Here is a 13,861-nt window from a genome sequence, read left to right on the forward strand (position 1 = left end):
GACGATCCATGTCCTTAAAGATTTTTTTCTCCACCAAACATTGTGCATATGTCTGAGAATTGGATCATGAATCCATACCCAATGAGATCCACAAGAGCCATGGCATTGAAGCAACCCGGGCAGCAATAATGAAAGTGAAAGCACCGCTCATCCCCTCCAAGAAAAAAAGGAAGAAAAAGAAGAACAAAGATGATGAAAAGTAAGAAGTAAGAAAAGAGAAATTCAATAAAGAGAGAAAGAAAAAACACTGCTTATAGGACAACTGAGTGAAGCCCCGGATGCCATGCTTGTTGTGACTGCTTTTAGAATGGAGCGGGAGGGGGGCAAAAGCAGATGGGCATCATGTGGCCCGAGCATCAATGAGTGCACTGTCTTCCCTTTGAGTCTCTCTCCATGCTCTCTTTTTCTCAATTTCCATGCTTTGTGTTGGGTTTGGGATGGAGCCTCGCCTTCTTTTGTGGAGCTGCTTGTCTTTTTTACTTTGGTTTCATATGGTATTTCCATATCCTCATCTTTCACCTTTGTCTTCGTTTCCTGTCTTGTGGTGAAAGCAAACGATCATAGCGGCTGTCTCGGGCATGAAGAGCAGACCGGAAGTCTTGGCGGCTGTCTATCTCTTGTCGAGTTGAAAAGTATCGTTAATGGGAGAATTACTCCTATAATATATGATAGCAGGCCACAGAGATGATGATTGCTTTACTAAACTTTATCTTGTGAAGAAAAACCCGAACTGAACTGGGTTTTCGATTCGAGTTCCAATTCGATTTGGCTCAAGCAATCATCCTAATCATCCTAACGGTTCCGTTCGGACCCGAACCGAACCATTGACACTCATAGCAAAAAGTGAAACGATATAATTAAAGAATTGAGGGGAGTAATGCTATGCATAAGGGCTGGTTCACAAAAGGGAGGTAAATTGCGACATAGTAACCAAACAAACGAATCATAGTTATAAGGGTTAATATTATTAAAAACCCCCAAATTTTCCCACTGCAATCTCAAATTTTTTTTGTTTCTAATGATTCTAAACTTGCCCATTGTAACATAAATTCCTGGAAATTTTTATTGTGTCGTAAAAAATCCCGAACTTATACTAACGTGACAAATATATATTGGATGGAATTGAAATAAAGGGCACAAATGTCACACACATATAAGTTTAGGTTAGGTTTTTTCATGACACAAAAAAAGTTGGGAGTATTAGTGTCGCGGTGGGCAAGTTTAGGGTTTTTGGTGATAAAAAAAAAATCTTGGGTATTTATGTCACGGCGGGGTATAATTTGGGGCTTTCTATGTTATTTGCCCTGTCAATTGGTTAGCATACATACAAGGCATCATTCGATCACAACTGGATCTTGTCCAGTAGGTCATTAAATCTGTGCAAGCGCACCAAGCTCGGAGCACAAATTAGGCAAGCAATTCTCTTTCTTGCACTCCCCTTTATCCAATCATTTTGAAGCGGTAATCGATATTCTCTAGTAAAAAAATAGGCACAAAAAAAGCTTCTCAAGCACGATATTCGACCGGCTCGACCCGACCATTCACCAGGCGTCAAAATATGGGGAGAAACTTTCTTGCACTCCCCTTTATCCAATCATTTTGAAGCGGTAATCGATATTCTCTAATCAAAAAACAGGCACAAAAAAAGCTTCTCAAGCACAATATTCGACCGGCTCGACCCGACCATTCACCAGACGTCAAAATATGGGGAGAAAATTGCAAGAGGTTTTTCTTTTGGCCATAAAATAAAGTTGTGATTTAAAGAAAAAAGTTGGGAAAAAGAATTGCAAGAGCTGGGAATGAGGCTAAATGATGATGATGATATATATATGATGAGCGGAAATGGTGGGCCTACGAAATCGAAATGGGCCGGGCCGGGCCGGGCCGGGATTCCCCGAGAAAGAGACGTGGAGAGAGGCAAAAGCGAGAAAAAAAGAAAAAAGAGTCGAAAACTGTAATTAATAAAAAAGCGTAATCATTATTTTATTTTGTTTTATTTATCTACGTATTTTATTTAGTCGATAGAGCATCTCACTGTTCATCTTTCCTCACCTTCTTCTTCTTCAATGGAAAAGCGAGTGAAGAGGCTCCCTTGAAGAAAAGCACCTCGCCGGAGCTCGCACGCCGGAGAGAGAGAGTGAGAGAGAGAGGGGGACGCGGTGGGGGGTTTCCGTCGGTGATGGTATTGGGCATCCGGCGGTTGCGAGGGGAGATCACCGACGATCGGCTCGCCGGGGCAAGCCCGGCCGCCCTGTTTTTGATGCTCCTGTTCACCACCGGCTTCGGCGGCGGCAATGACGGGGCGCGGATCTTGCTCGCCGAGGGCAGCGGGAGCAGCGGCGGCGGCGGCGGGGGCGCGAGGAGCGGGTCGCTAGTCGGCGGCGGGGGCGGCGGGAGGTTCTGGTCCTCGGCGGCAGCGCCTTCCAATGTGGGAACGATAGCCATCGCCGTGACGGCCATGGCCGGCCTCGCCTTGGCCGCCACCCTCGTCTACTCTCGTAGGTAGAGATACGCCGAATCCCGAAATCGCGATTCTCGAGAACGGAGGGTGAAAACTAGCGCGCTCGATTCCGTTCTTCTCGTCGAAATCAGAACCCTAGGGAATAAAGCCCTTTTCGTTGGTAGATTGATTGATTGATAGGTAAAAACTAGAAGGTCCAGATGCTCACTCAACAGAAACAGCCTTTAATGAAATCCTTTCGGCGAAGTAACACTTCGTCTTCGCCGTCGTCGGCGTCCAATTCCTCTTCGCCGCCAAATTCCACAGCTGCGGCGTCGTCGTCGTCGTCGTCTTCATCGTGGATTCATCTGCGATCGGTCTTGTTAGTCGTCGCTTCCTCATCGTCCTCACCAGCTCCTTCTAGCCGGTGAGTTCCACATTCCTCTTTTTTAAATCTGGTCTGCTGATACTTTCAATTCAATTCTGTTCCTTTCCAATTTTTGTTTTGCCCAATCTGGTGTTCAAAAGGGGTCATTTTGGCTGCTCTGGATTACACTCACTCTTTTGGGTTCTCGATTTTCTTCAATTTGCCTTTGGATCCAGATCTACTGAATTTTTTGTTACCTCGCACAACTAGTTTTTTTCTTGTGGAAACTCTCTGGTCCTTTGCTCAATCTGCCATTGCTTCTGTCGATCTCTCTCTCTGTTTCTGCATCTTGGGTTTTAGTTCCACAGGTTCCGGCTAGCAATTTTAAGTGCTGAGACTGTTGTGGTAGTTTGAGGAGGTGTAAAAGAGGCAAGGGAAAAATAAACTAATCTGTCAAATGAGGACAGTGTGATAAGGACTTCAATGACAGCTTTATTTTTGTGCATTTGTTTTACATTTAAGAGAGTGGGTAGAACTGGTTTCGAGTTAGTTACAAGAAGTCGAGAAAGAATTGGATGGAAGTGAATCGAGTGAATGCATTGAAACTGATTATGTCATGCTGTCCTATTCTATGTCATTGAAGGAAGCTTTTGAATTAAATGTTAAATGTGTAGGGTCTTGTGCAAAAATCACTAGGTATTTGCAGAATAGGAACCTCTTTATTCTGCTTCGTGCTGATAATTGTGTACGAGAGGGGAAAGATTGCAACAGTGTGGGTGGTAGAGAACTATGTTGTTGGTGGAAGATAACATATTCTACAATCGCGATGCCTCTCTATCTCTCTCTCTGTCTCCCTGTGTTATATGGATGCTAGTATGGTCTACACTTGCTTTCCCCCCCTCGAAGTGACCTTACCTCTCCGTTGTGGCTTGCAAATATTTTGACGATTCCTGACAAGATTCAAGTTCTTGTTTCTTAGGATATTATGCTTATATTTGCTAACAATAGCTGTCTATCTGCTGCGCACAAGTACTCATTGCTTAGCCGTCTACTTCTTGATTTGTTGTAGAACTCTTCGTTGGTCTGTCTTGCATTTCCTCTTGGTTTAACTAACAATTTTCCTTCTCCACTTTCAGGGGTAGTCTTAAATCCCCATGGTCACGGAGAAGAAGAAAACATGCGCTGTTGCCGAAGCAATGGAAGAGCTTATTTACACCTGATGGAAAACTTTCTGATGGTGGAGTCAAATTTCTGAAAAAAGTGCGGAGTGGAGTAAGTAACTAAATTCTTTGGTTATATCTATATATATATAATGATTATTGCACCCATTGATTTTTAATTTTTGTTGCTGCAAATCTTTGGTTCAAATTAATTTCCTATTCTGTGGGTTAAGTTTGATTTGTTATTTTTGTTGCAGGGTATTGATCCAAGTATTAGAGCAGAGGTTTGGCCGTTTCTCCTTGGAGTGTAAGTGATTTCCCATGTTTTACTCAAGTGCTTTTGCATTTGACCTTTGAAAAACAACTTCGCATTCTAAACGCTTGTATTTCTGAATCTTTTATGGATCAATGGAAGGATTAGGCTGTTAGTGTTGGCTCTTGTATGGCTATAAGTATTTAATTTGGTCATTGTTGGTTGTGTTAATGGCAACATTAGAGCATGCTTGTGGGGGATTTTTTAGTCTTTGCTTCTACTGCTGACTTAAGGAATTCGGAGATTTTGCTTTTGTAAGCGAAATTATGTTTTTGTTTTTGCGAAAATCAAAATATGGGGGAAACTCGAACTATGTCAGTAGTAGAAACCAGAAGTAGTAGCAATGTCTTTGGCTTTTGAGTGAAAATGAGTGTGTACATCAAAAGCTGATAACATATAACATCAAATGAGGTATTATATTGTGGTCATATCTTTACTTTTGTCACTCAGAAGCATCAAACCAACTGTTTTATGAGTTAAAATCCAACCACTCGGTTTATAATACGAGTCATGGTTAAAGTCAGAATTGATGGAGTTACATTCACCCATCATCCTTAAGAGGAATTTTGGAGATAATGATAACTTGAAATCAACAGTTAGTTGGTTCTATCCTATAGTCCATAGCCGTCATTTTTGGGATAATCCAAGTTCTCTCCCTTTGATTTTGTCCTTTTCTTTCATCCTTTCAAACATATGGAGTTATTACGACTTTCTCATGATATTTCTATGCTGTTTTTGGATGTCTATTGCTTTCATCGCTCTTCTTTAGTTGGTTGAATTTCAGCAAGGTGGCATGTGCAAAGTACTTACATTTTGATCCTTAATGTCTCAAAAGTTTTCATTTCCCTCCTTATGTTGATGTTTTCTGGTCTTACAGGTATGACATTAACAGTTCCAAGGAAGAAAGGGATTCTCTTAGAAGTCAAAATAGGTACTCTCAGATTATGTGGCTTGTTAATATACCTCATTCCTGGCTTTAGTTGTTGTGTACCTGATGCTCTTTTATTGCAATGTAGAAAACAATATGAGAGTTTACGGAAACAGTGTCAGCAAATCCTCAGCCGCAGTGAGAAGAGTTTAATGTCAAAGGAAAGTGCTGGAGACAGCTGTAATGAAGGCAGTGGGGATTTCAGTCAAGTTCTGGATTCTGCCATGGATGATGATGTAAGTTCGAGGAGATCACCTTGCGTGGAGGGGGATGGCACTGGCACTTATGTTGATGGCACAGTCAGTCCTATGAGCGATGGGGTCTCTCAGTCCTCCAATTTGATTGCAGAAGGAGACACGAAAAGCAGTCCTGATCAGGTCATTCAATCCTCTCATACCATTCTGGAAGGAGACTCACAGAAGAAGAATGGAGATCAGGTCATTCAATCATTCAGTGCAACTGTTAAAGGACATAATAATATGGAAAAGAATGGAGATCAGGTGATTCAATCCTCAGGTATGACTATAAAAGGAGGTAGCGATAAGAGTGGACTTCAGATCCCTCAATCCTCCACTGCAATATCAGAAGGAGATTTGCAGAATGCAAATAGGGTCCCGCAATGCTCGCATACAATAGTGGAAGGAGATACAGAAAAGGACCAGGGTGAGGTTCTCCAGTCTTCTAGTTCAAAAGTGGAAGGAAACATGGAAAAAAGTGGACTGATGCGTGAGGGTGCCTCCGCTGGTGACTCGGATTCTACTGATTCCGATTCCTCTGAGGAGATTGATAGTATACCCCACTTTCTTCCAACCGAAGAAGTCGGAGTAAGTGACATCAGTGAGCTTACTGAAGAAAGTTCGTCTGTGCCTGCTACTAAAACCAAGACCAAGATACATAGTGATGAAGATTTTGCCACGTGGCAGAGAATCATCCGCCTCGATGCTCTGCGAGCAAATGCTGATTGGGTAATTTACTCTCCATCTCAGGCAACAGTGAGTGAAATGAAGGCAAGGCGTTTTGCTGACAGTGTGGGTTTGAAAGATTATGACCATCTCGAGCCTTCTCGGATTTTTCACGCTGCTCGTCTGGTCTCTATCCTTGAAGCTTATGCACTGTACGACCCAGAGATTGGTTACTGCCAGGGGATGAGCGATCTGCTTTCCCCGATTATCTCAGTGATGGAGGAGGATGATGAAGCATTCTGGTGTTTTGTGGGGTTTATGAAAAAGGCACGCCACAACTTTAGGCTAGACGAGGTGGGGATCCGTAGACAGCTGAACATTGTCTCGAAGATCATAAAGTGCAAGGACTCCCATCTCTACAGCCATCTGGAGAAGCTTCAAGCTGAGGATTGCTTCTTTGTCTACAGAATGGTGGTCGTGCTCTTTAGGAGAGAATTGAACTTTGAGCAAACCTTGTGCCTCTGGGAGGTGATGTGGGCCGATCAGGCCGCTGTAAGGGCCGGGATCGCCAGGTCCGCTTGGGGGAGGATGAGGCTGCGGGCCCCACCTACTGACGATCTGTTGCTTTACGCAATTGCTGCTTGTGTGCTGCAGAGGAGGAAGTTGATTATAGAGAAGTATAGCAGCATGGAGGATATCATGAGGGAGTGTAATAGCATGGCTGGTCATTTGGATGTGTGGAAGCTTCTGGACGACGCGCACGACTTGGTGGTCACTCTTCAGGACAAACTAGGGGCATCGGTTTCTTGATCCCTTTTTCCTTGTTTTCGCTGGCTTCTGTTGGTACATTATTCTGGTCTGACCTGTCGGGGACCTTATTGACATAGAACTCTCGTCTATGGGTCGCTTTACAAGTCCATGCGACTCGGAACGAGCACTCAGCACGACACATATTTCTGTATCAGCTAAACCGTGAGGTTTTATGTATACTGCCCGCACTTGGTCTCATTGAGTGATGGTGGCAGAATCCCCGCTTTTAATGAACTAACACGTTCGTTTCTTATGGCCTGTGTTTTGCATGTACTGTTGCTTTCCTTCTTTTGTGAACCTTTCTTACCCATTTCAAAGTTATGCTCGAACTAAACTCCTAACAGCTTTCCTGTAGCTTAGGGTCCTTGGGAGCTGTTCGCAATTCCCTCACCACCACAGCCGCCGCCGTCGCTGCCATCAATAGCCTTGCATACCGTGGCCATCGACATGCTTTTCCCTCTACCACCCCGACCACCGCCATCATACCTTCACTTTCGCGTGTTTGCCCCGCCCTTCTCCATCCTTTCCTTTCCACCACTACAATAACGAAATCGCCCCGGTCATCCCCTTCGCCACCATCACCAACAACCGGCCCTTTCGATTGCCAAAATTCACTTACCCAGATTACCATCTCGCGCCGCCGTCACATCTCCTCCTCCTCGACCTAAACTTCCAACTCCCAAAACCCGACTCTAAAATAATTTACCTTGGCAGCCGGTAATCAATCGGTGACTAAAACAAGCCGTTCCTGCCAAATAATCCGTGAGATTGAAGGCGCACATCATGGTGTTCGGCAAAACCGTTCAGGACTGAGATGTTCAGATGTCCATCCTGATCACTAAGACTTAACGATTTCCGCAAAGGTCGAGATTTGAAGTTTGAACTTCTGTTAAACTCGAAAACGTTGGCAAAAATCGAACCAACCGGGAACCACTCCTCCACTGTCCACCAGTCGGGCTCACGGGCCGACGCTCGTCAAACGTAGGCCCAACATCATTCCTCGGCACGGCCCAATCGCAAGATCATCTTCCTTCACTCGACAACCCATACTGCCATCAAAGAGCTAGCACAAACCCCAGAAGAACCTCAAATGGTGTCCGTTGCTCCGCGTGGCCTCTCCGTCGCCGCTCCCCGCCGCCGCCGCCCAATCCTCCTCCTCCTCCTCCGCCCCGACCAACTCCGCCCGACGCTGCCGCTGCTCCTCCTCCTCCCCGTCCCCCCGTCTCCTTCGCTGCCACCTCCTCCACCCTCATGAGTTCCCACTCCGGGTCGCTCGGATCAACCCCGCTCGCGCATGGATTTGAGGAGGCTCGTCCCGGCGAAGCCCTCCCTCGCCGCCGTCCCTTCCGTCGCTCGCCCCTTGATCAGCTTCTCCTCCGATGCCCCGTCCCCTCTCCGCCCCGACCGCCGCCGCTCCGGGCAGCCGTCGCCCGGTGATCCCCGACCCGAGCCTCCTGGGGGCTCGGTCGAACCGGCTCCTTCGACCCTGTCGAGTCGGCGGCTCGATCAGGGCGTGCTCAAGTCCGTGTCGTCGATGCTGTCGAGCTCGCGCCTCGCCCATTCCCAGTGTAGGTCGGTGATTGCGCGGTTGTCTCCCGTTGAGTTCGATCGGGTGTTTTTCGCGGTCCGGTCGGACGTTAAGATGAAGACCACCCTCAAGTTCTTTTACGTCGCGGCTCAGTCCTTCAAGTTCCCGTTCACCGTCCGGACGTACTGCATTTTGGTTCTCCTGCTCATTGATTCGGACCGTTTGCCGCGTGCGAGGTGGTTATTGACAGAGTTGATTCTTGGGAAGCTGCCTGTTTCGAGTGCGGATCTCGGGAATCGACACATTGAGTTGGCTGCTGTGTTGGCGGAGCTGAACGCAGTGTCTGGTCCGGCCGTCGGAGCTCGGGCATTGGATACGTTGATACATGTTTGCTGTACCCAATTTCAGGATAAGGGTTCTGGTTATGCTATTGATGCGTTTAGGATATTAGCTGATAAGGGTTTGTTCCCATCTTTGAAGACTTGCAATTTTCTGTTGAGTTTTTTGGTCAAGGCGAACGAGCTTGAGAAGTGCTACGAAGCATTTGAAGCCATGCTTTGCGGTGTTTCTCCGGATGTTAATTTATTTAGCATTGCAATCAATGCATTTTTCAAAGGAGGGAGAGTGGAAGATTCTATCCGATTGTTTACGAGAATGGAAGAGTCGGGGGTGTCTCCAAATGCGGTTACGTGCAATAGTATGATTGATGGTCTTTGCAAGAACGGGAGATTAGATGCTGCATTGCAGTTTAAAGCGAAGATGATAGAAAAAGGTGTGAATCCGAATCTTATAACTTATAGCATTCTGATTAACGGCCTCATGAAATTGGAGAGATTTGATGAGGCCAAAATATTCATGGGAGAAGCATCTGATAGAGGGTTTGTTTTGAACGATGTTGTATACAACCCTCTGATAAGTGGGTATTGTAAAGCAGGAAAAATCAGCGAGGCACTAGAGATTATTGAGGATATGACGTCCAAGGGTATGAGTACCAATCCAGTAACTTTAAATTCTCTTTTACGGGGTTATATCATAAAAGATCAGATGGAGAGCGCTGAGCTCCTTTTGGAGGAGATGCTACTGAAGGGGCTAGCTGTAAATCCTGGTGCTTTTAATTCAGTGGCTAGCTGGTTATGTAGGAGTTCTAAATTCGACCATGCTCTGAGACTTATTAGGGAAATGTTATCGAGAAATTTAAAGCCCAATGACGCAGTGTTGACCACATTGCTCGGCGGACTTTGTAAAGTTGGAAAAATTTCGGATGCAGTGGAACTTTGGTTCTCGCTACTAGGAAAAGGATTTACAGCCAACACAGTCACATCCAACGCTTTGATTCATGGACTTTATATAGCTAATAATATGGAAGAGGCTTTTAGGATCCTCAAGGAGATGGTAGAAAGGGGTTTGGTGTTGGATATAATAACATACAACATACTCATCTTGGCTTTTTGCAAGAAAGGAAAAGTCGAGAAAGGTTTCAAGTTGAGGGATGAGATGGTTAAGGGAGGCATTCCGGCTGACATCTTTACCTACAATTTGCTACTACATGGCCTTTGTGACCTGGGTGACATAGAGAGAGCTACTAATCTCTGGGATGAATGCAAAAGAGCTGGTCTGACTCCTGATATATACACTTATGCAATCATGATGGATGGTTACTGCAGAGCTGGCAAACTTGAAAAAGGAGAAAACCTTTTCAATGAATTGGTCATGAAGAAAGTGCAACTAAATTCTATTGTTTATAACATACTGATCAGAGCATATTGCAGGAACGGAAATACTTTGGTAGCCTTGCAACTGCGCGATGCAATGAGAACTGAGGGCATTCCACCGACTTCTGTCACTTATGGTACCCTGATGCATGGACTGTGCACGAATGGTTCTGTTGAGGAAGCAAGATCCATCTTGAGTGCAATGATCAAGGAAGGTGTCCAGCCAGATGTTTTCTGTTGCACCACCATCATCAATGGCTATTTCAAGCTAGGCCAGATGGATAAGGCTGAGGCCATGTTGCTGGAAATGTCTTCAAATAACATACACCCCAATAAAGTTACCTATACTGTGATGATTAATGGATATCTTAGATGTGGTGATATGATAAAAGTAACTAAGTTTCTGAATGAGATGGCAGTAAATGGGATTGCTCCTGATATCATTACTAGCAATGTCTTGGAAAATGGGTTAAGCAAACTGGGGAAGGTGGATGAAATTTCTGAAATGTGTGACCAGGTGTGTGGCAGAGGAGTACTGTCCAACAAAATCACATATACCACGTTGATTAATGGATGGCTTCAGAGGCCAAATATTAGATATCCAGGGCCATGAGGAAGAATCTTGTGCTTAATTCTCAACACCTGTGATTTTGGAACAAGTTCTTGGTCTGTCTGGTAAAGTTCAATCTCCTTTTGTGGCTAACATTTATTGGTCTATCTTGTATATGCTCAATATATATTTATTCAGCACGTCTATTTTTAGGGAAACTGATTTCCGTGCACTAGAGCCATTATTAGCATGCGTTTTTCAAAAATGATTAGATGACACCAGAATCTGAAGGTTCATTTCTTAGGTAGTTCATTTTACTTGCATCACAAGCTATTTATCTCCTTGGCGTAAGTGCTCGTAAATCTTCTTAGCCATCCACATTTTGTTTGTCTCAACATTCCTAGGTCATCCTCTCTTTTGGTTGGTATGTTACTCGTTTAAATTATAGAATGTGGCGTCTTAAGTCAGTTTTATGGACTTGTAGATGAGATGCATATGTCGTACTCATGAGCTGGAATTTCCCTTTTCATATTAATAAAGGAGTTCAAATTTACATGAATTTTCTTACGCTGACATTGTGGGACAAAGCTTGGTAGTCATTGGGTTTGTTGCTATGCCTTCTCATAAGTTGTATTATGTTAATAAGCATCTCACTTGTGAGTCCAAAGCTGACTTTTGACCCTTGAATCTACCATTGGCTCTGCCGCATGTTCATTCAGTAATCTTCTGTCGTCTGCTATGTATCTTATCTTACTGGGGTCACTCTGGATCATCCTGTGGAGTGAATTTGTATCTTTTGAATCTTAAGCGGTACCATAGGAGTGACCTTTTTTCACATCTTTATTCAGGTGAATTTCGAGAATGTGCTTATCCTACTTAAGCATCTGCTGAAGTAACGATCATTTGATTTGGATCTGTCACCACGGTAAGAATGTTGTCGTGGGAGATGTGTAGTTTCAATGGCAAGTGTGCATCTTGAACGTTTGGCATCCATCTATATGTCTTTATATTGGCTAAGTTCATTTCGTTTTCCTCTTCCTTTGAGAGAAGCTACATTTAAGTTATATCTAGTTTGCTGAACGGGCTAAATGATGGTTGTTTCTAAGATGATTAGGTACGAACCTTTGTGACCTTTGAATATCAGGTGAAATGTTTGGGTGGTTTACATGGGCCTGCATGGTCCATAAGCTTCAAATATATCTATTTTTCTGATGTTAGAGACAAGTCTATTTTTTCCAGCTATGTAAAATCACTACATTTAACTGAGCATCAACTTGATGCTTGAAGCCGACACCAATACTTAGAATTGACAGCTGTTTCATTTCTCGTCTGTTGTTACCCAGCTGCACGGACCGAGCATCATCAACCTGATATGTGAAGATAATGTCACTCCTTAGAATTGTCTACACTGGATTGCGTCTGTGATTGGTGGCCGTTGGAGGTAATTGATGTCCTATTTCTAAACAAACAAGACTGTCTAAGGGATAGCATGATATATTGAAACTCCCTTTTAGAATTGTTGCCGACATGTTAATTTCATTTTATGGCTGATAGGTTTGCCCGATGACCATACAAAAGCTCCCCCCTGCACAGCTGAGATTACAAGTATTTTCAGGTACTTTTGTTGTGTTGGCATCAAGCTCTAGTATTATTTAGCCTTCAATTAACCTGCAATTTGCTTGCTTCATTCATATACAACGGCAGAATCAATTTTCAGCACTTTGAAGAAAAATAAGTGCCCTCACATCTAGTTTGATCTCTTGTTTTTAGCTGTTATCCGAACAGGAGGTTCTCTCTATCATGATACAATACATATAGAAGATGATCATATTTAAAGGAAAACAATGAGAGGATATTGTTCTTTCTTTAACTAGATCAAAAAAAAATATATATATATATATATATATATATATATAAATTCATGTTTCAGAGAACATACTTCTTCTTTTTTAATAAAACAGAGTCAAAATGAGAGCGGACAGAGGTGTAAGTAGGCTTAGTCCACTTCAACACACACAGAAGGGGCCAAAAGCTTATAGAGCCCAGCATGCTAGTTCCGAAAGGGTTTCAGAGAAGAGAGTTTAATTGTGAATCGAAGTCTTGTCCCCTGGAAAATTCAAGGGATAAATTATGTGTATCCGAACGGATTTCATTCATGGACTCTTTAATCAAGTGTAATAGAGATGGAGTAAAGTGAAAGTTGTGCTGAGTTAGTTCTTGTGAATTCTATAGGTCATCCATGTTTTTTTCTCCTTCTGAATATGTTTGTATTGTGAATGTTAAGCGCAGGCTCCCGCGCTGCTGAGTTAGTTCGACTTGCGAGAAGAACCGAATCAGAGCGACTCGAACACATATCCAAAGAGTTGAAGGGGCCAAGAGGCGGAACTTCTCTTGCTGTGGAAAAAGTCGCCGAATTCGGACTCCAGCTCTCGTGCCGTGAGGTCATGCTCGGATTTTTCTCTTATCGAGGGGAGGTGCTTCACAAGGAACTCGATCCCTCGCCTCGTCATTTTGCTGGAGAGGATGACAAGAGCCGAGCGGGAAAGGGAAGACAAGTTTCAGTTCAGCCCATGGTATTATCCAAGAGGGGGGTCCAAGACAAGGGTCAGAAGCTAAACGACATTGCGTGAAAAAGCTGGGGTTGGGTCATTGCGACAACGACGGACGGCAAAACGCAACGTCGTTCATGCAATCCAGAGCCGTCCCTTTTCCATATGCATGTATAGCTGTGCATGCCACACGATTCTTTTGATGATTACACGAGTGGTAGGAAAAATGGAAATAAAAAAATCCGATTCCATTTAATCTCTTAACTAATTTGAAAACTATATCGCACCCACCTTTCGATTTTCGACGCCGGTCGGTCAGTCAGTCGATGATGATAATATTTTTCGAGGGCGAAAAAGGGTGTATACACGGGGTTTGTGTGTGGACTATTGACATCGCCTCAATGAAAACACAAAATCTAGAATTCTAGAAGAGGAATCAGGAGGAAAAGGTGATGGGGGGCCAGCTACTCGGAAGCTCATCCTCCTCACGCTTCACGGCGTTTGCAAGTCGCAATTTGCAACTTCGTCGGCCAGGCCAAGCCAAGCCAAGCCAAACCCTAACCACCCACTGCCCAAAAACATTTATAAAAAGAAAAAATAGA

The 13,861-nt window shown here is 44.0% G+C and overlaps 2 protein-coding genes across 5 annotated transcripts; both read left to right on the forward strand.

The window, feature by feature from the left end:
• Positions 1-2,042: 2,042 nt before the first annotated feature.
• On the forward strand, positions 2,043-7,173 carry LOC115691262 (rab GTPase-activating protein 22-like). Of its 3 annotated transcripts, XM_056317721.1 has the most exons (6): positions 2,368-2,502; positions 2,642-2,867; positions 3,944-4,079; positions 4,225-4,274; positions 5,158-5,211; positions 5,297-7,173. In XM_056317721.1, exons 2-6 carry the CDS (start codon positions 2,662-2,664, stop codon positions 6,918-6,920), a joined length of 2,070 nt encoding a protein of 689 aa, XP_056173696.1. In that variant the 5' UTR covers positions 2,368-2,502; positions 2,642-2,661; the 3' UTR covers positions 6,921-7,173. The 3 variants fall into 3 exon arrangements, with proteins under 3 accessions (XP_030473718.2, XP_030473719.2, XP_056173696.1); XM_030617858.2 differs by lacking the exon at positions 2,642-2,867 and having other exon boundaries at positions 2,043-2,502; XM_030617859.2 differs by having other exon boundaries at positions 2,353-2,867.
• A 795-nt stretch (positions 7,174-7,968) lies between these two features.
• Positions 7,969-13,515, forward strand: LOC115691268 (pentatricopeptide repeat-containing protein At4g19440, chloroplastic). 2 transcript variants are annotated; one of them, XM_030617864.2, is made up of 5 exons: positions 7,969-10,835; positions 11,559-11,635; positions 12,054-12,151; positions 12,265-12,325; positions 13,000-13,515. In XM_030617864.2, exon 1 carries the CDS (start codon positions 8,215-8,217, stop codon positions 10,771-10,773), a length of 2,559 nt encoding a protein of 852 aa, XP_030473724.2. In that variant the 5' UTR covers positions 7,969-8,214; the 3' UTR covers positions 10,774-10,835; positions 11,559-11,635; positions 12,054-12,151; positions 12,265-12,325; positions 13,000-13,515. The 2 variants fall into 2 exon arrangements, with proteins under 2 accessions (XP_030473724.2, XP_030473725.2); XM_030617865.2 differs by lacking the exon at positions 11,559-11,635.
• Positions 13,516-13,861: the final 346 nt, after the last annotated feature.

The sequence above is a fragment of the Syzygium oleosum genome, unplaced genomic scaffold (genome assembly GCF_021117445.2).
Source record: "Syzygium oleosum isolate NSW1041296 unplaced genomic scaffold, Sole_v2.1 Sole_v2.14, whole genome shotgun sequence".
Taxonomy (NCBI): Eukaryota; Viridiplantae; Streptophyta; class Magnoliopsida; order Myrtales; family Myrtaceae; genus Syzygium; species Syzygium oleosum.